This window comes from Coregonus clupeaformis, chromosome 20 (assembly GCF_020615455.1).
Source record: "Coregonus clupeaformis isolate EN_2021a chromosome 20, ASM2061545v1, whole genome shotgun sequence".
Taxonomy (NCBI): domain Eukaryota; kingdom Metazoa; phylum Chordata; class Actinopteri; order Salmoniformes; family Salmonidae; genus Coregonus; species Coregonus clupeaformis.
Window position 1 is genome coordinate 51,782,598 of NC_059211.1, and position 23,372 is coordinate 51,805,969.

Sequence of the window (23,372 nt, forward strand, 5' to 3'; positions counted from 1 at the left end):
AAAAGGAGTTCGGAACAGAAACTAATTAAGAAAAAAACAACAGAAGTAAGGACTATCCTAAACTGTGCTTACCCCAAAACACCACTTTATTTCTTCGCTTGTTGTTCCCATGGCACCCCTCGCTTTTCTCCTCAGGTGAGTGCAACTTGACATACTGTACTTTTAAGTGATAGGTTGAGCAAATGCATCAGTTATGTCAAGGAAGAGGTCGCAAGGCAAATAAAACGAGGGTCCTTGATCATGTTTGCGATAGCGAGGCCTGCCGTACTAGGCACTTGCGGTGAAATCACAAATAAGGCTGGAAAACGTGATTGGTGAGGTAAGAAAATCAACATTTTTGTTTTCTTTTACAGTAATCCATGACAAGGAAATACAATTGGCACAGGGAATGGGTGAACTGGCCTTGTGGTTTTGAAGGAACCCTTGTGTATGCAGGTTTTTATTTGTACCAAACTCCTGTGCAAAACATATTCTTTAAAATATTTCATGGAAATACTGTAACAGTCAGAAAAAGACACATACAAAACCTGTTGAAGGTTAAATAGACATGGAATGTAAACTTGATCAGATGGTACGCAGACCTGCATAATACAAGAGTGCTTCAGGACTTGTTTCTAATTGATGCAGTGCTAAAGGACCCTAGTGGTACATGGATGGTGGGTAATGTGTATTAATGAAACAATCTGTAAGATTTCTTGTTCAAAGGTTTTTAGGCAGGGCAACAAGGTCAACAATATTAAATTGTAATCTAAGCCAGTGGGAAAAACTGGTTGACGTTAAGTTGTGTTCTGATTATAAATGTTTTTAGACATCTTTTTAATGTCTTTAAATAGTTGAAATCATCTGACCAGATAACAACCAAATGATGGTGCCTTTCCCAGGGCCGGATTACCGAACGGGCATCCAGGCCCCCCAAAAAAAAAACATATGAACACGTCGGTTGGGGCCCCCCAAATAGCATTTTATGAACACGTCAGTTGGGGGCCCCCTGGATGTCAGCCCCCCCCCCCAGATAGTATATAAACACATCCTAAACCATGGCAAAATGTGTAGAATTGCAGAAAATTACCTTTAAAACTGGAAAATGTTCTCTCAGCCTCATGGCAAAATGTATAGAATATAATTACATTTGTTATAAAACTGCAAATGTTTCTGTCTGCCCCATGGCAAAATGTGTAGAATTGCAGGAAATTAGCTTTAAATCAGGTTTGATATGATCTGAGCTAGTTGATGTCTTTTTATTCCAATTGAAGAGATTGCAGTGGGTATAATTGGTTGAAAAGACATCAGACTAAAGTCTTTTGAGACATTATGGTCAGGTCTTTATTACATTTTTACATCTGGTTGTAATCTGATGTTGGTTCAACAAAACCTAAATAGGCTGCATTTTTCCCAGGGTTGTTGATGTCACCATGACAAAGATGCGCTTTAACCAGAAAACCAAATTTGTAATGTTCAACTTAATAAAAAAGAGCCTTACTCTAAAATGTATTAAATCGTTTTTTTCCACGTCATCGATCTACACACAATACCCCATAATGACAAAGCAAAAACAGTTTTTTAGACATTTTTGCTAATTTATTAAAAATAAAAAACTGAGCAGTGCTAAAGGCGTCACTACAGATCCATGTTCGATCCCGGGCTGTGTCGCAGCCGGCCTCGACCGGGAGACCCAAGAGGCGGCGCATAATTGGCCCAGCGTCGTCCAGGTTATGAGAGCATTTGGCCAGCTGGGATGTCCTTGTCCCATCGCGCCCTAGCGACGCCTTGTGGCAGCCGGGAGCATTCACGCTGACTTCAGTCGCCAGCCACCCTAGTCATAGACTATTCTCTCTGCTACCGCACGGCAAGCGGTACCGGAGTGCCAAGTCTAGGTCCAAAAGACTTCTCAACAGCTTCTACCCCCAAGCCATAAGACTCCTGAACAGCTAATCATGGCTACCCGGACTATTTGCACTGCCCCCCCACCCCATCCTTTTTACGCTGCTGCTACTCTGTTAAGTATTTATGCATAGTCACTTTAACTCTACCCACATGTACATATTACCTCAACTACCTCAACTAGCCGGTGCCCCCGCACATTGACTCTGCAACGGTACCCCCCTGTATATATAGCCTCCCTACTGTCACTTTATTTTACTTCTGCTCTTTTTTTCTCAACACTTTTTTTGTTGTTGTTTTATTCTTACTTTTTTTGTTTAAAATAAATGCACTGTTGGTTAAGGGCTGTAAGTAAGCATTTCACTGTAATGTCTGCACCTGTTGTATTCGGCGCATGTGACCAATAAAATTTGATTTGATTTGATTTGATTTTGAGCTGTACGGTGTTGATGCGGCTGGCTTCCGGGTTAAGTGAGCATTATGTCAAGAAGCAGTGCGGCTTGGTGGGGTCGCGTTTCGGAGGTTCCGTACGGGAGTTGCAGCGATGGGACAAGACAGTAACTACCAACTGGATATCACGAAATTAGGGAGAAAGGGGGGTAAAAAGTAACAAAAAAAATACAGGTGCGTGGCACAACTGTATTTGGGGAGTTTCTCCCATTCTTCTCTGCAGATCCTCTGAAGCTTTGTCGGGTTGGATGGGGAGCGTCGCTGCACAGATATTTTCAGGTCTCTCCAGAGATGTTAGATCGGGTTCAAGTCCGGGCTCTGGCTGGACCACTCAAGGACATTCAGAGACTTGTCCCGAAGCCACTCCTGCGTTGTCTTGGCTGTGTGCTAAGGGTCATTATCATGTTTGAAGGTGAACCTTCTCCCCAGTCTGACGTCCTGAGTGCTCTGGAGCAGGTTTTCATCAAGGATCTCTCTGTACTTTGCTCCGTTCATCTTTCCCTTGATCCTGACTAGTTTCCCAGTCCCTGCCGCTGAAAAACATCCCCACAGCATGATGCTGCCACCACCATGCTTCACTGTAGGGATGGTGCCAGTTTTCCTCCAGACGTGACGCTTGGCATTCAGGTCAAAGTGTTCAATCTTGGTTACATCAGACCAGAGAGTCTTTAGGTGCCTTTTGGCAAGCTCCAAGTGGGCTGTCATGTGCCTTTTACTGAGGAGTGGCTTCCGTCTAGCCACTCTACCATAAAGGCTTGAATGGTGGTGCTGCAGAGATGGTTGTCCTTCTGGAAGGTTCTCCCATCTCCACAGAGGAACTCTAGAGCTCTGTGAGAGTGACTATCGGGTTCTTGGTCACCTCCCTGACCAAGGCCAGGCGGCCAGCTCTAGGAAGAGTCTTGGTGGTTCCAAACTTCTTCCATTTAAGAATGATGGAGGCCACTGTGTTCTTGGGGACCTTCAATGCTGCAGACATTTTTTGGTACCCATCCCCAGATCTGTGCCTCGACACAATCCTGTCTTGGAGCTCTAAGGACAATTCCTTCAACCTAATGGCTTGGTTTTTGCTCTATAAAAGGCTTTTAAAATCCAATATTGGTGCACAATATATTTTGTGGAACGACCCAACTACACTATTGTTTCAATAAAGGACCTTTCAATTAATCAATTGCATAATCTGAACTAACTGGATTTGAAACCACATCTCAGTGACTAATGACTGACATTCTTGTTAGTCAGGTCCTTTTATTCTGTTGTGCTTTATCATTGAGCACCATTGTTTCATTCATATGAGCTGGATCACATTTTCTGTTCAAACCTTTCAAATGATCTGGGAGTTATTTCTCACCCTAAACTCATAGAGAAATACACTACATTACCAAAAGTATGTGGACATCTCATTCCAAAATCATGGGCATTAATATGAAGTTGGTCCCCCCTTTGCTGCTATAACAGCCTCCACTCTTCTGGGAAGGCTTTCCACTAGATGTTGGAACATTGCTGCAGGGACTTGCCTCCATTCAGCCACAAGAGCATTAGTGAGGTCAGGCACTGATGTTGGGCGATTAGGCCTGGCTGGCAGTTTGGCGTTCCAATTCATCCCAAAGGTGTTCGATGGGGTTGAGGTCAGGGCTCTGTGCAGGCCAGTCAAGTTCTTCCACACCGATCTCGACAAACCATTTCTGTATGGACCTCGCTTTGTGCACGGGGGCATTGTCATGCTGAAACAGGAAAAGCCCTTCCACAAACTGTTGCCACAGAGTTGAAAGCACAGAAATGTCTAGAAAGTAATTGTATGCTGTAGCGTTAAGATTTCCCTTCACTGGAACTAAGGGGCCTGCCAGATGGTGAAGCGTGATCCGTCACTCCAGAGAACGTGTTTCCAGAGTCCAATGGCGGCGAGCTTTACACCACTCCAGCCCATACTTGGCATTGCGCATGGTGATCTTAGGCTTGTGTGCGGCTGCTCTGAACGAACAGTTCTTGTGGTGACGTTGCTTCCAGGGGCAATTTGGAACTCAGTAGTGATTGTTGCAACCGAGGACAGTTGATTTTTACGTGCTACGCACTTCAGCACTCGGCGGTCCCGTTCTGTGAGCTTGTGTGGCCTACCACTTCGTGGCTGAGCTGTTGTTGCTCCTAAACGTTTCCACTTCACAATAACAGCACTTACACTTGACCGGGGCAGCTCTAGCAGGGCAGAAATTTGACGAACTGACTTGTTGGAAAGGTGGCATCTTATGACGGTGCCACATTGAAAGTCACTGAGCTCTTCAGTAAGGCCATTCTACTGCCAATGTTTGTCTATGGTGATTGCATGGCTATGTGCTCGATTTTATCCACCTGTCACCAATGGGTGTGGCTGAAATAGCCAAATCCACTAATTTGAAGGGGTGTCCACATGCATTTGTATATATAGTGTACATACTCTGCTCTGTGTTAGGATGTTTTGAGCACAGGGATGAGTTGTGGCACCCTCTAGTGTTGGGCGCAGGGGAATAAAAAAAACTGTTACTGTCCTTACAGTATGTGTGTGGGCCTCCCACTAGACATATACAGTAGCACTTAGTAAGCAATTGATGACACGTTCATAATCATTGCATAAACATTCACACGTTATGTTTTCTTTTCAGCATGCACAGTTTGTTATGTAATCAGGGTTCTCCAACTCTAGGGAGCTACTGGATGTGTAGGCGTTTTCCCCAACTTAGCACTAACATACCTGTTTCCAATAATCAACTCATCATGATCTTCATTCAACCAGGGGTGTCAAACTCAAAACATAGTCCTCTATCCATCATTTTGGTACTTTTCGATGCTCCCTGACTGTCTAGCTTTCAATTAGATGATTATTAGTGAGCTGGACACAGTCAAGAACATTTATAAATGTAGTTCCATTACCACCCGCGGGCCAGATTGGACCTCCTTGCAGGCCGGATCTGGCCTGTGGGCCGTATGTTTGACACCTGTGCTATATGCCAACAAGTGATTGTTTTCAAAAGCTCAAAGCATTTATGAATCTCTTTGGAATGCTCATGGATGTGTATTTGGTTCATACTTAAATGCCTGTTTCTTGACACTATATTTGTCTAGAAAACTGTATTTCTGAGTTTAAAGTGTAACATGTGACAAAAAATAAATAAATATATCACTGTTGGGCAAAATATGTGTATGATTGCACGTTTTCATACTGAGAATGACAGAACATTCTCACCTAAAAGACCCCTAAAGAATTGAAACCCTTATGGAAGCTACGGGCTGAAACGCACTGGTTTTAACAATAAATAAACATTTTATCAACTTCAATTTCTCTCCAAGAATTGCTGAATTTCCTCTATATTTCACCTAAAAAAACTTGATCAGTCCCCATATTTTATTTTGTGTATGAGGTAACGGCCAGCTTAATCACATTTGGTGGCAGCGGTGGGATATGTGTCATCATGTATGCGTATATTTTGTTTCATCAGTCAGTGTGTCATAACGAGGGCATCAAATGCAGTGCAACCCTGACAAATGTAAACCCGAATACAGGGACGGACTGGGAACAGGAATCTGCCAGGTGTATGGACCAGCCCATCGGGCATTTGCCAGAACTGCACTATGAGAAAATGCTCTTGTGGACTAATTGAGAAATCTATTGAGAAAATATTGTAGAAATACATTGGGGGGGGAAGAAACTGTCAAATTGACCCTACTCATGCCACCATCTCACCCAAAAAGCATAAACTGTTCAATAATTATAATATGTAATGCTACATCTGATCTGATGGTGGTATACGCAGTTAGCCAAGCCACGTCTCCCATTCATACCTTAGCATTACAAATACAATGGTTAAAACCAAAAGCCATGGAAAGGAACAATTTGGGCCTACTGACACAGAAAAAGGCACTTTTTCTCTCTTTACACTGGCATTAGGCTATGTCACACCAATGACAGTGTGAATGACACTAAAATGGCTGCGTTAATAATGGTTGCTCCCCGCCAAGGTATTCACTTCCCACTGGCTTGCAAAATTCTAGGGTTGCAAAATTCCAAGGTTTCCCAGAAAGATTCCTGGAATTAGAAAGAAATAAGCAGGAAATCTGGGAATCTTCCAACTGAGATTTCTGGAGAAACTGGTAATTTTGGGAGAGTTATCAGAATTTTGCAACCCTAGGCTTAACCCTACCCCCAGGTTTAGCACTGCATGTTAATGGACATCCCGACCAGAGGGGGCACCGAACTGCTCATCTTTACATAATCTGGATAGATCAACAACAACACCCACCGCTTAGGTGGGTCTCATCCATATCATCTAAAGATCAGTTGCACTGTGCAGCAGGCGACCCAGCTCTGAGCCGACTCCCATGAACATGCAAGGAGAGAAGCCTCCCTCCACCGATAGGTCGGCCCGGTCTCTTACCGGTCTTTGGGGTCCAATGGGACGGCCCGACGGGAGTGAGTGACAGGGCGACATGGCGGGGCTTCCCCCACTTCGTCTGGAGGCTTCCTCCTCGGTGAGCGTGAGCATTCCCCGGCTGCTGTTGGTCGTGTGGGTCGTCTTGGGCCGCACCACCATCTCCGCCCCTAGAACAAAGGATTGGTTAGGAATCTAGTACCCTTTTCACACTATCATGCCAACCCGAACCAAACTGTGATGGCTTGAATATTACATTTTCACATTGTCCTTTTCAGCACGGTTCCAGCAAATGTGGTGGATGCATAACCAGGTCAGCTCAGTACAAATGGTTTGGTTCTGCTCAATAGTGTGAAAAGCTTTTGCCGGTTTAAGTCAAACGTCAAACAATATTTTAATGTCAGAGGAGAGATGAGCAGCATCGTCAACACAACTTGTACAGAATAGAACAGAACTGAATACAACAGAACTGAATAGAACTTAACAAAGTCGAACTGAATAGAATAGAACAGAATTGAACTGACTGAAATTGCACATCATTGAATGTACATAAAACCTCCAGGCACACCTCCTCCCCGAAGCCTCCTCCTCTCCTCTCCCTCCTCCAGGGGCCTCAGCTCCTCAGGCTCCTCATCGGTGGTGCCCGACGTGGTGGGCTGGAAGTCCCTCAGCTCTGTCTCCTTGTCGATGATCACCCACTCCTTGCTATCAAAGTCTTCCTCCTCTGCCAGCGGCACCGATCTGATAAAGGCGTTACTGTGGGCTTCCTGGTCCACGGATGCCACCGAGCCCTCGCCGTGCCGCCCGCGCTGCAGGCCGGCGTCCACAGACAGCATCATGGCCGGTTGGGACGAGTACAGGTGGCGCGAGGGCGAGCCCAGGATGTCCATGCGGGACCTGATACTGTGGCACACAGATATGTACACATACACACACACACACACAGGTACAAGCACGAGAACGTACAAGTGCACATAGACACACAAGCATGCACGAACAAATGAACGCACACACACACAAACAAAAGAACACACACATTGAGCATTGAAGCATGTTATAAAGTGAAGGGCTACAATATATAGGCTTATAGCAGTTTCACAGACCCTAACCAAAGGGACTTTCCTGGAACGCCCAAGAGACTTGAATGTAGCTAAGTACAATACTAAATGTATTTTAGTACAAATGTACTTTCTGGTTAACTACTATACTTAAATACTACTATACTAAAAGCTAGTACAGGTCTGTAATTAATACTATAGCTGGTTTGTAGTGGTCACCTTTGGCAGTAGCCGTCGATGCCCCTCGCATCAGCGGCCGACATACGGTCTGACTCGGGGCTGTTGATGCGGCGGTACCGGAGGGAGCGCACCTGGCCACTGGGGGACTCGGGGGCCCCTCCTGCCCGGCACGGAGACATGGGACAGGCCCCTCTGCTGGGTTCATCCCCCTCCTGGGCCCCCTGCAGACACAGAGGGGAGAGGAGGGGAAGAGACGGGAAAGGAGAGACAGTAATTCATTCTAAAGTGTGTCTATTACCACCAGTTCAAAGGGTAGGCCTTCTGTCTAGTGTACACATCGTCTGTCTGGATGTCTATCTCTGTCTGTGTATCTGTCTGTCCGTCTATCATCCTCTACCCAGCCAACCAGCCTATATTTTTCATACTAAACATACTGTATCAACAAACAGTATAAGCTACGCTAGAACAACATCTACATCAAGGCCATTCATCCATCTACGGGCCATTGTGGTGAGACCAGGCCATACAGTAAAATGTTGTGTTCTCCTTCCCCTCATTCCTCCCCCTCCCCCCTACCCACCTTGCCCAGGCTGATCCTGAGTTTGTTGCGGTTGAAGTCGGTGTCCTCCCATCCCTCGCCCCTGGCGGGTGTCTGGCCACCGCCACCTCCTCCGCCCTCGCCCCCCTGGCGGCTCCCACCAGGGGGCAGGGCCGGAGGGGCGTTCTCCTGGTCGCTGAGGTGCTCGTCCTGTAGCACGTTCTCCGTGTTCTCCCTCTGGAGGTCTCCGGGCACCGGGGTGTTGAGGGCTCTGGGGGAGAAAATGGGTGGGAGTGGGGGGATGGGTTCAGGTTAAATCAGTTGATTAAGAGCAGCGGTGGCCCAATGATGTACATAATGTATGTAATAATGTATATAAATGTATATAACACATGTATATAACACCTATATGTGAATATATGTCCACTGGGCGTGCAGGTTTTTGTTCCAGCCCTACTCCTATTTTTTTTTTCTTTGCATTTCCTGAATTATGCATGCACTTACTTAATGCACTTTTTACAGGCAACCCTCAATGTTCAGTAAACATCTATTTACATATTTATTTATTCAGTGAGACATTAATTGTAAACTGGTATATCAAATGCCTTTTACAGCCTAGTTTAGAATTCAATATCATCCATTTCAAAGGGTTTGGATGAGCAGTGTAGCAGTGTAGCAGTAGTCTCGAGGTGTGACAGCAATACTGATGGACACAAAATCTGTTATCGCTCTCTGTTCATTTGCCCTATTCCTTACATAGTGCACTACTTTTGACCAGAGGCCTATGGGCACTAATGATGTCTCCAGAGATAAGGATGTTGTGTTCGCAGGGAAGTCATGCAGCTGTGTGTAGTGTGTGTGTGTGTGTCTGAAAGTGTGTGTGTGTCTAGGCGGGCTGAACAGTAAAGAGCTTCAAACAAGACAGTCATCAGAGAGAGAGAGAGAGCGAGCGAGAGATAACTTCAAAAGGATACATTTGGGTGAGTGAGTCAAACAATAGCTCCCACGAAAGATGTATAAAAGACTGAGATTAAAAATAGAGCACTGTGACTGCACCCTATTTTATAACGTTGTGGAACATTCAGGATCTAATATATTGTACCAATCCCTTGTGTATTGATACTGTAAATGTCAAGGGTCAAAGACAGCCAACTGGTGAAAAAGACTCTAGGATTAAAGGAAGACGCAGAAATATGACATCTTCATACACAATGGGGAAATGTTCTGCTTACAAAAATCAACAACTACAAAATGTGAATCTGCCAAGACTGCCTCTATTGGCAGATTCACATGGGCACGCCTCAAGGGAGGGCAATTCAGCTGGCACATTTACATTGATGTGAACACTGAAATGTTGATTAATGGGCACTGTCCCTGTTAACACTAGAACTGCTAAAGCAGTAATTTTGACTGCTGATTAATATACTTTTTTTATTACGCTGCCATTTTTAAAGCCATGCCCCCCTCCGTCCTTCACTTGTCCTAAATAAGTATATATAACACACTGCCGTTGTTAGAATGTTAATATCACAAACAGAACTGGAGTTATAACCCGTTTTACGAGGGCATCACATTTTTTGAATGGTTTTCCCTGTTGCCCCTCCTTCTCCCGACAGTGGAAGGTGGCGTGCCCAGTTGATAATCACCCCGATAACTGTCTCGAAATTGAACCTAAACTATACCAAAACTAATTTCACACTTATACCATCAGATTAAATAAATTAGGTAAATTATGATAGGGAGAAAGGGGGAGAATGGGTGAGTTGATGAGTGAAGGGAAGTGAACTATGCATAATTATGTAATTACCAATTGTGAATGAAGAACAGGGCGGGCCATTCTATTGTAATGGTATATTCTAATTATAATCTGAAAATGGTATGTACCCTATATCAGTCCACCAAATCCAAGCAGTCTCATCAGTCTACTCTGGCCTACTTGGAGTACACAGTGAGAGCGTGCGTAATTTACAATGGCAAGAAGACTAAGACGAATGGATGCACATGCTGCGTAAGCACTGCTACTAGATCTGAATGAAAATGACTCAGATGGTGGGGAAGAAATGTATTATGACATTTCAAATTATTCTTCAGATTCTTAGCCTCAGCGTGAAGCTACACCTCCGAGGCCTAAGTGCAAAAAAGCTAGAACGATGCGCACTCAGCAGGTTCCCGCGCCACCATTAAATGAAACGTGAGACAGGAGAGAGGAAGGAACGGCACCGTTTGGATACAACAAGCCAGTGACAATGCTACAGGCTGATTATCACCACAAAATGTCATCACTGAGAGATCAGGCCCTAGGGGCGTAGCCAGAAATTCGCTGGTGGGTGGGCCTGCTGAAATTTGGATGGGCAGGGGTGGGTGCTGAGGAGTATTTTTTTTTATAATACTCCTTTTTGTTTTTGCTCAATCTGATTAGGTGGGCTTGGCAGGGCCTGGCACCCCAGTGGGTGGGCCTGTGTCCACCCAGGCCCACCCATGTTTACGCCCCATGGAATTGCTTCAGAGAAATCATGCGTTACATCCGTTTTGATGATAAAGAAACTAGAATGCGATGCCTGGAAACAAATTCGCCATGGTATCTGACATATTGGTAATTGACAATTTCTTACTGCTGTCATATCGACACTTATGTTCATTACAATGCCATTATTACTTTTGTGCAGATTTTCACTATTTATCAAGTACACTTGGTGTTTATAATTGTCACGCCCTGACGTATAGAACTCTCGTTAGTTGAGTCAGGGTGTGGAAGTTCTATGTTATTATTTATATATTTACATTCTAGGTATTGTATTTCTATGTTTGGCCGGGTGTGATTCCCAATCAGAGACAGCTGTCGCTCGTTGTCTCTGATTGGGGTTCATACTTAGGTAGCCCAGTTGCCTACTATGTTTGTGGGATCTTGTTCCTGTGTTAGGCTTGTATTGTGTATAGCCTTGGACTTCACGTTACGTTGGTTTGTTTTTATGTTTATTGAGTTTAATAAACATGTTCGCATACCACGCTGCACCTTGGTCTGACCCGTCTCTCAACGATCGTGACAGAAGATCCCACCAAAAACGGACCAAGCAGCGTGCCCAGGAGCAGCAGACACCCTGGACACAGGTGGGGAAGAGTTTTTGGACATGGGAGGAGATTTTGGCAGGAAAAGGACCCTGGGCGAAGGAGGAGTCCCAGGCAGGAGAGGAACACAGAAGGCGTCGGCCGAGGAGGAAGCCCGCGAGACAGCCCCCCACATTTTTTTTTTTGGGGGGGGGGCTAAAAGGGTGGTCGGGAATCGATAGAGAAGAGCCCCGACCACTGCACTCGTGGGGGCTCAGGGAGGAGTCCTCACTGGAGGAGGACTGGGCGCGGAGAGTAAAGGACTGGTACAGTCGTAGACCTCCAGCGCCGGTTCCCAGTCCAGTACGCCTCGTGCCTGCTCCTCGCACCAAGCCAGTGGTGCGTGTTCCCAGTCCGGTACGGCCCGTGCCTGCTCCCTGCACCAAACCAGTTGTGTGTGTATCCAGTCCGGTACGCCCCGTACCTGCTCCCCGCACCAAGCCAGTGGTGCGTGTTCCCAGTCCGGCCCAGGCCCGTTCCTGCTCCACGCACCAAGCCAGTGGTGCGTGTTCCCAGTCCAGTACGGCCCGTTCCTGCTCCTCGCACCAAACCAGTGGTGCTTGTCGCCAGCCCGGTACGCCCCGTACCTGCTCCCCGCACCAAGCCAGTGGTGCGTGTTCCCAGTCCAGTACGGCCCGTCCCTGCTCCTCGCACCAAACCAGTGGTGCGTGTCGCCAGCCCGGTACGCCCCGTACCTGCTCCCCGCACCAAACCAGTGGTGCGCGTTCCCAGTCCAGTACGGCCCGTCCCTGCTCCTCGCACCAAACCAGTGGTGCGCGTTCCCAGTCCAGTACGGCCCGTCCCTGCTCCTCGCACCAAACCAGTGGTGCATGTCGCCAGCCCGGTACGCCCCGTACCTGCTCCCCGCACCAAGCCAGTGGTGCGTGTTCCCAGTCCGGCCCGGCCCGTGCCTGCTCCTTGCACCAGACTAGTGGTGCGCGTCCCCAGTCCGGCCCGGCCCGTTCCTGCTCCTCGCACCAGACCAGTGGTGCGTGTTCCCAGTCCGGCCCGGCCCGTGCCTGCTCCTCGCACCAAGCCAGTGGTGCGTGTTCCCAGTCCGGCACGGCCCGTAACCGTTCCACCGGTGCCTGGTCCAGCACCGGTCAGCTGCTCCACTCCGGAGCCAGAGCAGTCCGCTCCACCGGTGCCCAATCCAGCCCCGGTCAGCGGATCCATTCCGGAACCAGAGTAGTCCGCTCCACCGGTTTCTAGTCCAGCTCCGGTCAGCGGTTCCACTCCGGAGCCAGAACAGTCCGCTCCACCGGGGTCAAGTTCAGCTCCGGTCAGCGGCTCCAGTCCAGACCCAGACGTCAGCCCCTCTCCAGGTTCGGGGTCTCCCGCACCAGGGTCCAGACAGGGCTTGGTGCATCGTGGGAGGAAGGAGAGGGGAAGCATCGCGCCGAGGTCCAGACCAGACCAGGGGCACAATGGGGAGGCTGAGAGGAAGAGGTCGTCATGCCCGGAGCCGGATCCGCCTCCGAGGCAGAATGCCCACCCGGACCCTACCCTGTTATGTCAGGTTTGTGCGGTCGGAGTCTGCACCTTTTGGGGGGGGGGGTACTGTCACGCCCTGACGTATAGAACTCTTGTTAGTTGAGTCAGGGTGTGGAAGTTCTATGTTATTATTTCTATGTTTACATTCTAGGTATTGTATTTCTATGTTTGGCCGGGTGTGATTCCCAATCAGAGACAACTGTCGCTCGTTGTCTCTGATTGGGGATCATACTTAGGTAGCCCAGTTGCCTACTATGTTTGTGGGATCTTGTTCCTGTGTTAGGCTTGTATTGTGTATAGCCTTGGACTTCACATTACATTGGTTTGTTTTTATGTTTATTGAGTTTAATAAACATGTTCGCATACCACGCTGCACCTTGGTCTGACCCGTCTCTCAACGATCGTGACAATAATGATGTTTAGGCTACTGATGTTTTCATCATTTGACCGTGTCTTGCTGACCAAAACTTATGAAAAAGCTATTGTGTTATTAGATTTATTTATTTATTTTGATAAACACAACCAAATTATAATTTTTGCCATATCATACAGTGGGGAAAAAAAGTATTTAGTCAGCCACCAATTGTGCAAGTTCTCCCACTTAAAAAGATGAGAGAGGCCTGTAATTTTCATCATAGGTACACGTCAACTATGACAGACAAATTGAGAATTTTTTTTCCAGAAAATCACATTGTAGGATTTTTAATGAATTTATTTGCAAATTATGGTGGAAAATAAGTATTTGGTCACCTACAAACAAGCAAGATTTCTGGCTCTCACAGACCTGTAACTTCTTCTTTAAGAGGCTCCTCTGTCCTCCACTCATTACCTGTATTAATGGCACCTGTTTGAACTTGTTATCAGTATAAAATACACCTGTCCACAACCTCAAACAGTCAGACTCCAAACTCCACTATGGCCAAGACCAAAGAGCTGTCAAATGACACCAGAAACAAAATTGTAGACCTGCACCAGGCTGGGAAGACTGAATCTGCAATAGGTAAGCAGCTTGGTTTGAAGAAATCAACTGTGGGAGCAATTATTAGGAAATGGAAGACATACAAGACCACTGATAATCTCCCTCGATCTGGGGCTCCACGCAAGATCTCACCCCGTGGGGTCAAAATGATCACAAGAACGGTGAGCAAAAATCCCAGAACCACACGGGGGGACCTAGTGAATGACCTGCAGAGAGCTGGGACCAAAGTAACAAAGCCTACCATCAGTAACACACTACGCCGCCAGGGACTCAAATCCTGCAGTGCCAGACGTGTCCCCCTGCTTAAGCCAGTACATGTCCAGGCCCGTCTGAAGTTTGCTAGAGTGCATTTGGATGATCCAGAAGAGGATTGGGAGAATGTCATATGGTCAGATGAAACCAAAATATAACTTTTTGGTCAAAACTCAACTCGTCGTGTTTGGAGGACAAAGAATGCTGAGTTGCATCCAAAGAACACCATACCTACTGTGAAGCATGGGGGTGGAAACATCATGCTTTGGGGCTGTTTTTCTGCAAAGGGACCAGGACGACTTATCCGTGTAAAGGAAAGAATGAATGGGGCCATGTATCGTGAGATTTTGAGTGAAAACTTCCATCAGCAAGGGCATTGAAGATGAAACGTGGCTGGGTCTTTCAGCATGACAATGATTCCAAACACACCGCCCGGGCAACGAAAGAGTAGCTTCATAAGAAGCATTTCAAGGTCCTGGAGTGGCCTAGCCAGTCTCCAGATCTCAACCCCATAGAAAATCTTTGGAGGGAGTTGAAAGTCTGTGTTGCCCAGCGACAGCCCCAAAACATCACTGCTCTAGAGGAGATCTGCATGGAGGAATGGGCCAAAATACCAGCAACAGTGTGTGAAAACCTTGTGAAGACTTACAGAAAACGTTTGACCTGTGTCATTGCCAACAAAGGGTATATAACAAAGTATTGAGAAACTTTTGTTATTGACCAAATACTTTTTTTCCACCATAATTTGCAAATAAATTCATAAAAAATCCTACAATGTGATTTTCTGGATTTTTTTTTCTCATTTTGTCTGTCATAATTGGCGTGTACCTATGATGAAAATTACAGGCCTCTCTCATCTCTTTAAGTGGGAGAACTTGCACAATTGGTGGCTGACAAAATACTTTTTTCCCCCACTGTATATGAAATGTATTAATTTCACTGTTAGAGTGTTGCAGTCAGAATGACTGCTCATTAGCTTGAAGGGGGTTCCCTCGAGGCCCAGCGGTTCTAGTGTTAAATAAATTGCAAGCATAAAGTCGCCCTGCAGTGTATGATCATGTAATATTGTGGACTCTCCTTTTAATGCTAATGGTAAATATATCAGGCTCCTTACCCCACCATGGCGACGGTGGGCCGTGTGTTGTGCTGTGGTTTGGTGGAGGCGCTGGTTGACTGTGTGGAGTCTGTCCCTCCTTTCTCCCAATCAAACGGCTCATTTTCTGTAATGATGCGCTCCTTCATGCTGTTCTCAAACACCGACATCAGCAGCTGGGAAATAAAGGAAATCAGACTTAGGTTTCATCCCAAATGGCACCCTAATCCTTAAATACACCCTATTCCCTTGACCAGACCAGCAGATAGAAAACAACTCCAAATTAGACTCTGGTTGCGTCCAACTGGCACCCTATTTCCTCTCTGGTCAAAGAAGTGCAGTATATAAGAAATAAGGTGTCATTTTAGATGCAATTTTGTTATTCCCGTGTAGCTCAGTTGGTAGAGCATGGCGTTTGCAACGCCAGGGTTGTGGGTTCGATTCCCACGGGGGGCCAGTATGAAAACAAATGTATGCACTCAGTAACTGTAAGTCGCTCTGGATAAGAGCGTCTGCTAAATGACTAAAATGTTATTGGAAATAGCATAGGGAGAACTAGGAAGCATTGATGAAGTCAACATATCAGTTTCTATGAGCATACAAAAAAATCCCCGCAATAGTGAGATGGTGGCCAGTCAAAAAATAGACGTTTGTGGGATTATTTCAAAACACTTTCAAAGTACTTTCCTTATTCTCTATACTGTGAAAGTACCTGATAATCCGGCTTGGTGTAGTAGTCAAGGCCCAATACATGGTCGAGGAAGATATGGAACTCTGAAGGCATGTGTTTCAGCAGCATCCTATGGTCATATCGCTCTTTTATCTGCCCAACTTGCTCCTGCGCAAAACAGAATAAAACATTGTATATTTGTTTTACTTTATTTCATTGTAATTCAGTGGCTGAAACCAAACCAGTCCCTTCCTCTTCCATTTGCCCATTGCCCATATGCACAAGTGTCCGAAAGCTGATGGAGTGAAAATGATCAAGGGTGTAGGGGCAAATTAGACCATCCTATATGCCACTTCGACGGAGCCAACACACACTGTGATATTCTGAGTTTGCACAATTTCATACAAAGAATCGAGAGGCGTACCAAATGATATGCCACATGCATTTATTTCTATCTGATTCCGAGGCGCTACTCATATTAAAAATGAAATACCTACTAAATTAAATGTTTAATTGTTACTAACATTGTCAAGAGTTGAAAGAAAAGAAGATCTAAAAAGGCTAGTTTTTTGTTCAGCTTGCGTATTATTTGATTATTTGACTTTAACGATTTGCTAGAAATACAGTTGGTCTGTCGTGGACGAGCAAAGTGACTCTACCTTGTCCTTGATTTTCCGCCATGGTAGCTGTCCAACTGCAAATTCCACCAACATGTAAAATAAAGACCAAAGGTCATCATGGCGGCCCATTTCCTGGGGAGAGAAAAAATAAAAATTTAGATTATGAATGATATCGTCCTCCATGCTATTTCGTTTCAATTAGTACAGTATACCCTTAATAGTGCCAAACCTACGGTTGCCCCCATAGAGGTCCTATTAAATTACTAGATGGGGTATGTATTGTAATTCCTTATTCTATGATTGCCCGCCACCATTTGACAGTACAACAACACAATAAACAAGTTATACGTTTATTTCAAAGAGCAGATTTGGCAGAATACATTTTCCAGCATATCATTTTGACAACATGAACATTGTTGTTTACTTTGTTTTTATGTGCGTTGACTGAGGCATATCGGACAGTTCCTCGAAACCCTGCGACAGTTCTCGGCTGAAAGGAAACAAAAGGGAACAGTATTAGTGACGGACTAATATCAAGATGCACATACTTCAACATCTTGGAAAAATAACAATTCTAACACATCTTCCTTCAATGGTTTATCGCTACTGTTCACTCTCCGATCTAAGAAACACTAAAACACTTTTTTGTATTTTACTTAAATGGGAAGTAAATAATAAGTAAAACAAATGGAACAAAATATTTCACTGGTAACGATTTACATTTACACTACACTAGCATTCATTCCACAGCCATTAGCGCCAAACAAACATGACACAACAGCTACATAGAGGATACATGCAATAAAAGTCATTTTAAGACCCAAAAGCACATCATCGAACATGCTAAATTTGATCTTGCAAATTCGATCTGACATTCGCCATAAGATGCCGAAGTCAAATATAGGTAATATTAATGCTTTTGTTGCCACCATTTAGTGCCGTAGAGGAGTTATGGATGCTTGTTGTAAACACAGTGAATCTAAATTGTAAAAAAAAATATATATATATATAATAAATAATAAAGTACACAGAAACATAAGTGAGGGGTCACACCAGGCTTCCGTACACTAATCCTACTAAAAGCTCATGAATGCATGTCTGAGTGTGTTCGGCTCAATAAGAGACTTGGGTAAAACCATAATGGTATTATGCTGTAATTGAGCTAAATTCCATTTTAATCCAGTCAATATAAATAATAATTCAATAACTCATTTTTTCCTTAGAACTTTTTCCTGAATGTCGATTCATTTCCTGAACTGACAATCTGAAAACATCAAAATAGAATTGCGCCCCTCTAGCTTAGTTTAGTAACTCAATCTCTTGTGTGTTTGGCTTGGGGTGGTAGCATCAGTGGCGCAGTACATGCCGTTCGTTCTCACATTACCCTCGTTGTTTGCTGGCGCTATGACCTTAGCTCCGGGGGGAGCAAATTGAACGCTCACGGTCGAGTCCCACGGTCGTTTCTTGAACACTGAGTACTGAGCCCTCTGAGGTAGACACTGGGGCTGCATCCCGAGTGGCACTATTTGGGAGGGATTCCCCGTTATTGTCAACAATAACACCACCTGTGCTCTCAGCTGGTTATTACAGAGAGGAGGCCGAATGCCGATTCACTCTGTCCTAAACAAGCAATTAACTAAATGCTTCTTCGGCGACAAGGAGAAGCTGCTTCAGACTCAATTAGAGTGTGCAGCTCACTGTGTGTAAGTACCTTGTGATTCATGTCATTGCTTATACAGTATGTCAGTTGACATACTGTATGTACAGTTGAAGTCGGAAATTTACATACACCTTAGCCAAATACATTTAAACTCAGTTTTTCACAATTCCTGACATTTAATCCTAGTAAAAATTCCCTGTCTTAAGTCAGTTAGGATCACCACTTTATTTTAAGAATGTGAAATGTCAGAATAATAGTAGAGAGAATGATTTATTTCAGCTTTTGTTTATTTCATCACATTCCCAGTGGGTCAGAAGTTTACATACAATCAATTAGTATTTGGTAGCATTGCCTTTAAATTGTTTATCTTGGGTCAAATATTTTGGGTAGCCTTCCACAAGCTTCCCACAATTCGTTGGGTGAATTCTGGCCCATTCTTCCTGACAGAGCTGGTGTAACTGAGTCAGGTTTGTAGGCCTCCTTGCTCGCACACGCTTTTTCAGTTCTGCCCACACATTTTCTATCGGGCTTTGTGATGGCAACTCCAATACCTTGACTTTGTTGTCCTTAAGCCCTTTTGCCACAACTTTGGAAGTATGCTTGGGGTCATTGTCCATTTTGAAGATCCATTTGCGACCAAGCTTTAACTTCCTGACTGATGTCTTGAGATGTTGCTTCAACATATCCACATAATTTTCCTTCCTCATGATGCCATCTATTTTGTGAAGTGCACCAGTCTCTCCTGCAGCAAAGCACCCCCACAGCATGATGCTGCCACCTCCGTGCTTCACGGTTGGGATCAATCAATCAATTTTATTTTATATAGCCCTTCTTACATCAGCTAATATCTCGAAGTGCTGTACAGAAACCCAGCCTAAAACCCCAAACAGCTAGTAATGCAGGTGTAGAAGCACGGTGGCTAGGAAAAACTCCCTAGAAAGGCGAAAACCTAGGAAGAAACCTAGAGAGGAACCAGGCTATGAGGGGTGGCCAGTCCTCTTCTGGCTGTGCCGGGTGAAGATTATAACAGAACCATGCCAAGATGTTCAAAAATGTTCATAAGTGACAAGCATGGTCAAATAATAATCAGGAATAAATCTCAGTTGGCTTTTCATAGCCGATCATTAAGAGTTGAAAACAGCAGGTCTGGGACAGGTAGGGGGTTCCATAACCGCAGGCAGAACAGTTGAAACTGGAATAGCAGCAAGGCCAGGCGGACTGGGGACAGCAAGGAGTCACCACGGCCGGTAGTCCCGACGTATGGTCCTAGGTGCTCAGGTCTCTCAGTTGGCTTTTCATAGCCGATCATTAAGAGTTGAAAACAGCAGGTCTGGGACAGGTAGGGGTTTCGTGAACCGCAGGCAGAACAGTTGAAACTGGAATAGCAGCAAGGCCAGGCGGACTGGGGACAGCAAGGTGTCATCATGCCCGGTAGTCCTGACGTATGGTCCTAGGGCTCAGGTTCTCAGAGAGAAAGAGAGAACGAGAGAATTAGAGAGAGCATACTTAAATTCACACAGGACACTGGATAAGACAGGAGAAGTACTCCAGGTATAACCAACTAACCCCAGCCCCCCGACACATAAACTACTGCAGCATAAATACTGGAGGCTGAGACAGGAGCGGTCCGGAGACACTGTGGCCCCATCCGAAGAAACCCCGGACAGGGCCAAACAGGAAGGATATAACCCCACCCACTCTGCCAAAGCACAGCCCCCGCACCACTAGAGGGATATCCTCAACCACCAACTTACAATCCTGAGACAAGGCCGAGTATAGCCCACAGAGGTCTCCACCACAGCACAAACCAAGGGGGGCGCCAACCCAGACAGGAAGATCACGTCAGTAACTCAACCCACTCAAGTGACGCACCCCTCCCAGGGACGGCATGAAAGAGCACCAGCAAGCCAGTGACTCAGCCCCTGCAACAGGGTTAGAGGCAGAGAACCCCAGTGGAGAGGGGAACCGGCCCGGCAGAGACAGCAAGGGCTGTTCGTTGCTCCAGAGCCTTTCCGTTCACCTTCACACTCCTGGGCCAGACTACACTCAATCATATGACCTACTGAAGAGATAAGTCTTCAGTAAAGAATTAAAGGTTGAGACCGAGTCTGCGTCTCTCACATGGGTAGGCAGACTGTTCCATAAAAATGGAGATCTATAGGAGAAAGCCCTGCCTCCCGCTGTTTGCTTAGAAATTCTAGGGACAATTAGGAGGCCTGCGTCTTGTGACCGTAGCGTACGTATTGGTATGTACGGCAGGACCAACTCGGAAAGATAGGTAGGAGCAAGCCCATGTAACGCTTTATAGGTTAATAGTAAAACCTTGAAATCAGCCCTTGCCTTAACAGGAAGCCAGTGTAGGGAAGCTAGCACTGGAGTAATATGATCAAATTTCTTGGTTCTAGTCAGGATTCTAGCAGCCGTATTTAGCACTAACTGAAGTTTATTTAGTGCTTTATCCGGGTAGCCGGAAAATAGAGCATTGCAGTAGTCTAACCTAGAAGTAACAAATGCATGGATTAATTTTTCTGCATCATTTTTGGACAGAAAATTTCTGATTTTTGCAATGTTACGTAGATGGTGTTCTTCAGCTTGCAAGGCCCCCCTTTTTTCTCCAAACATAATGATGGTCATTATGGCCAAACAGTTCTATTTTTGTTTCATCAGACCAGAGGACATTTCTCCAAAAAGTACGATCTTTGTCCCCATGTGCAGCTGCAAACTGTAGTCTGGCTTTTTTATGGAGGTTTTGTAGCAATGGCTTCTTCCTTGCTGAGCGGCCTTTCAGGTTATGTCGATATAGGACTCGTTTTACTGTGGATATAGATACTTTTGTACCTGTTTCCTCCAGCATCTTCACAAGGTCCTTTGCTGTTGTTCTGGGATTGATTTGCACTTTTCGCACCAAAGTGCATTCATCTCTAGGAGACAGAACACGTCTCCTTCCTGAGCGGTATGACGGCTGCGTGGTCCCATGGTGTTTATACTTGCGTACTATTGTTTGTACAGATGAACGTGGTACCTTCAGGCATTTGGAAATTGCTCCCAAGGATGAACAAGACTTGTGGAGGTCGACAATTTTTTTTCTGAGGTCTTGGCTGATTTATTTTGATTTTCCATGATGACGAGCAAAGAGGCACTGAGTTTGAAGGTAGGCCTTGAAATACATCCACAGGTACATCTCCAATTGACACAAATGATGTCAATTAGCCTATCAGAAGCTTCTAAAGCCATGACATAATTTTCTGGAATTGTCCAAGCTGTTTAAAGGCACAGTCAATGTAGTGTATGTAAACTTCTGACCCACTGGAATTGTGATACAGTAAATTATAAGTGAAATAATCTGTCTGTAAATAATTGTTGGAAAAATTGTACAAAGTAGATGTCCTAACCGACTTGCCAAAACTATAGTCTGTTAACAAGACATTTGTGGAGTGGTTGAAAAATGAGTTTTAATGACTCCAACCTAAGTGTATGTAAACTTCCGACTTCAACTGTATGCAGACATGTGGCTGTTAGAGACGGTCAGAAACGTGAGAAACTTCCACATTGCTCTAATTTACGCTTAGATATTCTGTTGCTTTCAAGTTTCTGTTGCTTTTCAACTGCGTATGCATCAGAATAGGGCCCTGATTGAGGTTCAGGGCCCTACTCTGACACATAGCTAAAACCTAAAAGAAACAGAATATCTAAGTGTAAGTTAGAGAGAGAGCGAGCAATAATGTACAAATGTCTCACATCCGAATATGGCTCTAATAATATTGCTATGTAGATACACTATCGGTCAAAAGTTTTAGAATACCTACTCATTCAAGGGTTTATACAAAAGATAGCCCTATTTGGTAAAAGATCAAGTCCATATTATGGCAAGAACAGCTCAAATAAGCAAAGAGAAATGACAATCCATCATTACTTTAAGACATGAAGGTCAGTCAATACGGAACATTTCAAGAAAGTTTCTTCAAGTGCAGTCGCAAAAGCTATGATGAAACTGGTTCTCATGAGGACCGCTACAGGAATGGAAGACCCAGAGTTACCTCTGCTGCAGAGGATAAGTTCATTAGAGCTACCAGCCTTAGAAATTGCAGCCCAAATAAATGCTTCACAGAGTTCAAGTAACAGATACATCTCAACATCAACTGTTCAGAGGAGACTGTGAATCAGGCCTTCATGGTCGAATTGCTGGAAAGAAACCACTACTAAAGGACACCAATAAGAAGAAGAGACTTCCTTGGGCCAAGAAACACAAGCAATGGACATTAGACCGGTGGAAATGTGTCCTTTGGTCTGCAGTCCAAATGTGAGATTTTTGGTTCCAACCGCAGTGTATTTGTGAGACGTGGTGTGGGTGAACGGATGATCTCCGCATGTGTATTTCCCACCGTAAAGCATGGAGGAGGAGGTGTTATGGTGTGGGGTTGCTTTGCTGGTAACACTGTCTGTGATTGATTTAGAATTCACGCCACACTTAACCAGCATGGCTACCACAGCATTCTGCAGTAATACGCCATCCCATCTGGTTTGGGCTTAGTGGGACTATAATTTGTTTTTCAACAGGACAATGACCCAACACACCTCCAGGCTGTGTAAGGGCTATTTTACCAAGAAGGAGAGTGATGGAGTGCTGCATCAGATGACCTGGCCTCCACAATCCCCCGACCTCAACCAAATTGAGATGGTTTGGGATGAGTTGAACCGCACAGTGAAGGAAAAGCAGCCAAAAAGTGCTCAGCATATGTGGGAACTCCTTCAAGACTGTTGGAAAAGCATTCCAGGTTGTTATTACAGTTTTGATGTCGTCACTATTATTCTACAATGTAGAAAATAGTAAAAATAAAGAAGAACCCTTGAATGAGTACGTGTTCTAAAACTTTTGACCGGTAGTGTAGATCTATTTATAGCTGTTGCTATATAAAATAGCTGCAAGCAGCAATAACGGGGTCCTAGCAATAGAAACAGTACCACTTGGTTAACCATTGATATGAGTATAACAGA

At 45.1% G+C, this 23,372-nt stretch overlaps 1 protein-coding gene across 3 annotated transcripts in view; it reads right to left on the reverse strand.

The window, feature by feature from the left end:
* The window catches only part of ttbk1a (tau tubulin kinase 1a), a 67,061-nt gene that overhangs the window by 22,820 nt on the left and 20,869 nt on the right, over nt 1–23,372 (reverse strand). For all 3 annotated transcript variants that reach the window (XM_045205563.1, XM_045205562.1, XM_045205561.1), the window contains exons 7-14: nt 17,142–17,207; nt 16,757–16,849; nt 16,140–16,265; nt 15,449–15,603; nt 8,547–8,775; nt 8,006–8,187; nt 7,297–7,631; nt 6,735–6,898 (exon numbers count right to left, since the gene is read on the reverse strand). In XM_045205563.1, coding sequence (XP_045061498.1) covers nt 6,735–6,898; nt 7,297–7,631; nt 8,006–8,187; nt 8,547–8,775; nt 15,449–15,603; nt 16,140–16,265; nt 16,757–16,849; nt 17,142–17,207 — 1,350 coding nt within the window. The remainder of the gene's footprint in view (nt 1–6,734; nt 6,899–7,296; nt 7,632–8,005; nt 8,188–8,546; nt 8,776–15,448; nt 15,604–16,139; nt 16,266–16,756; nt 16,850–17,141; nt 17,208–23,372) is intronic.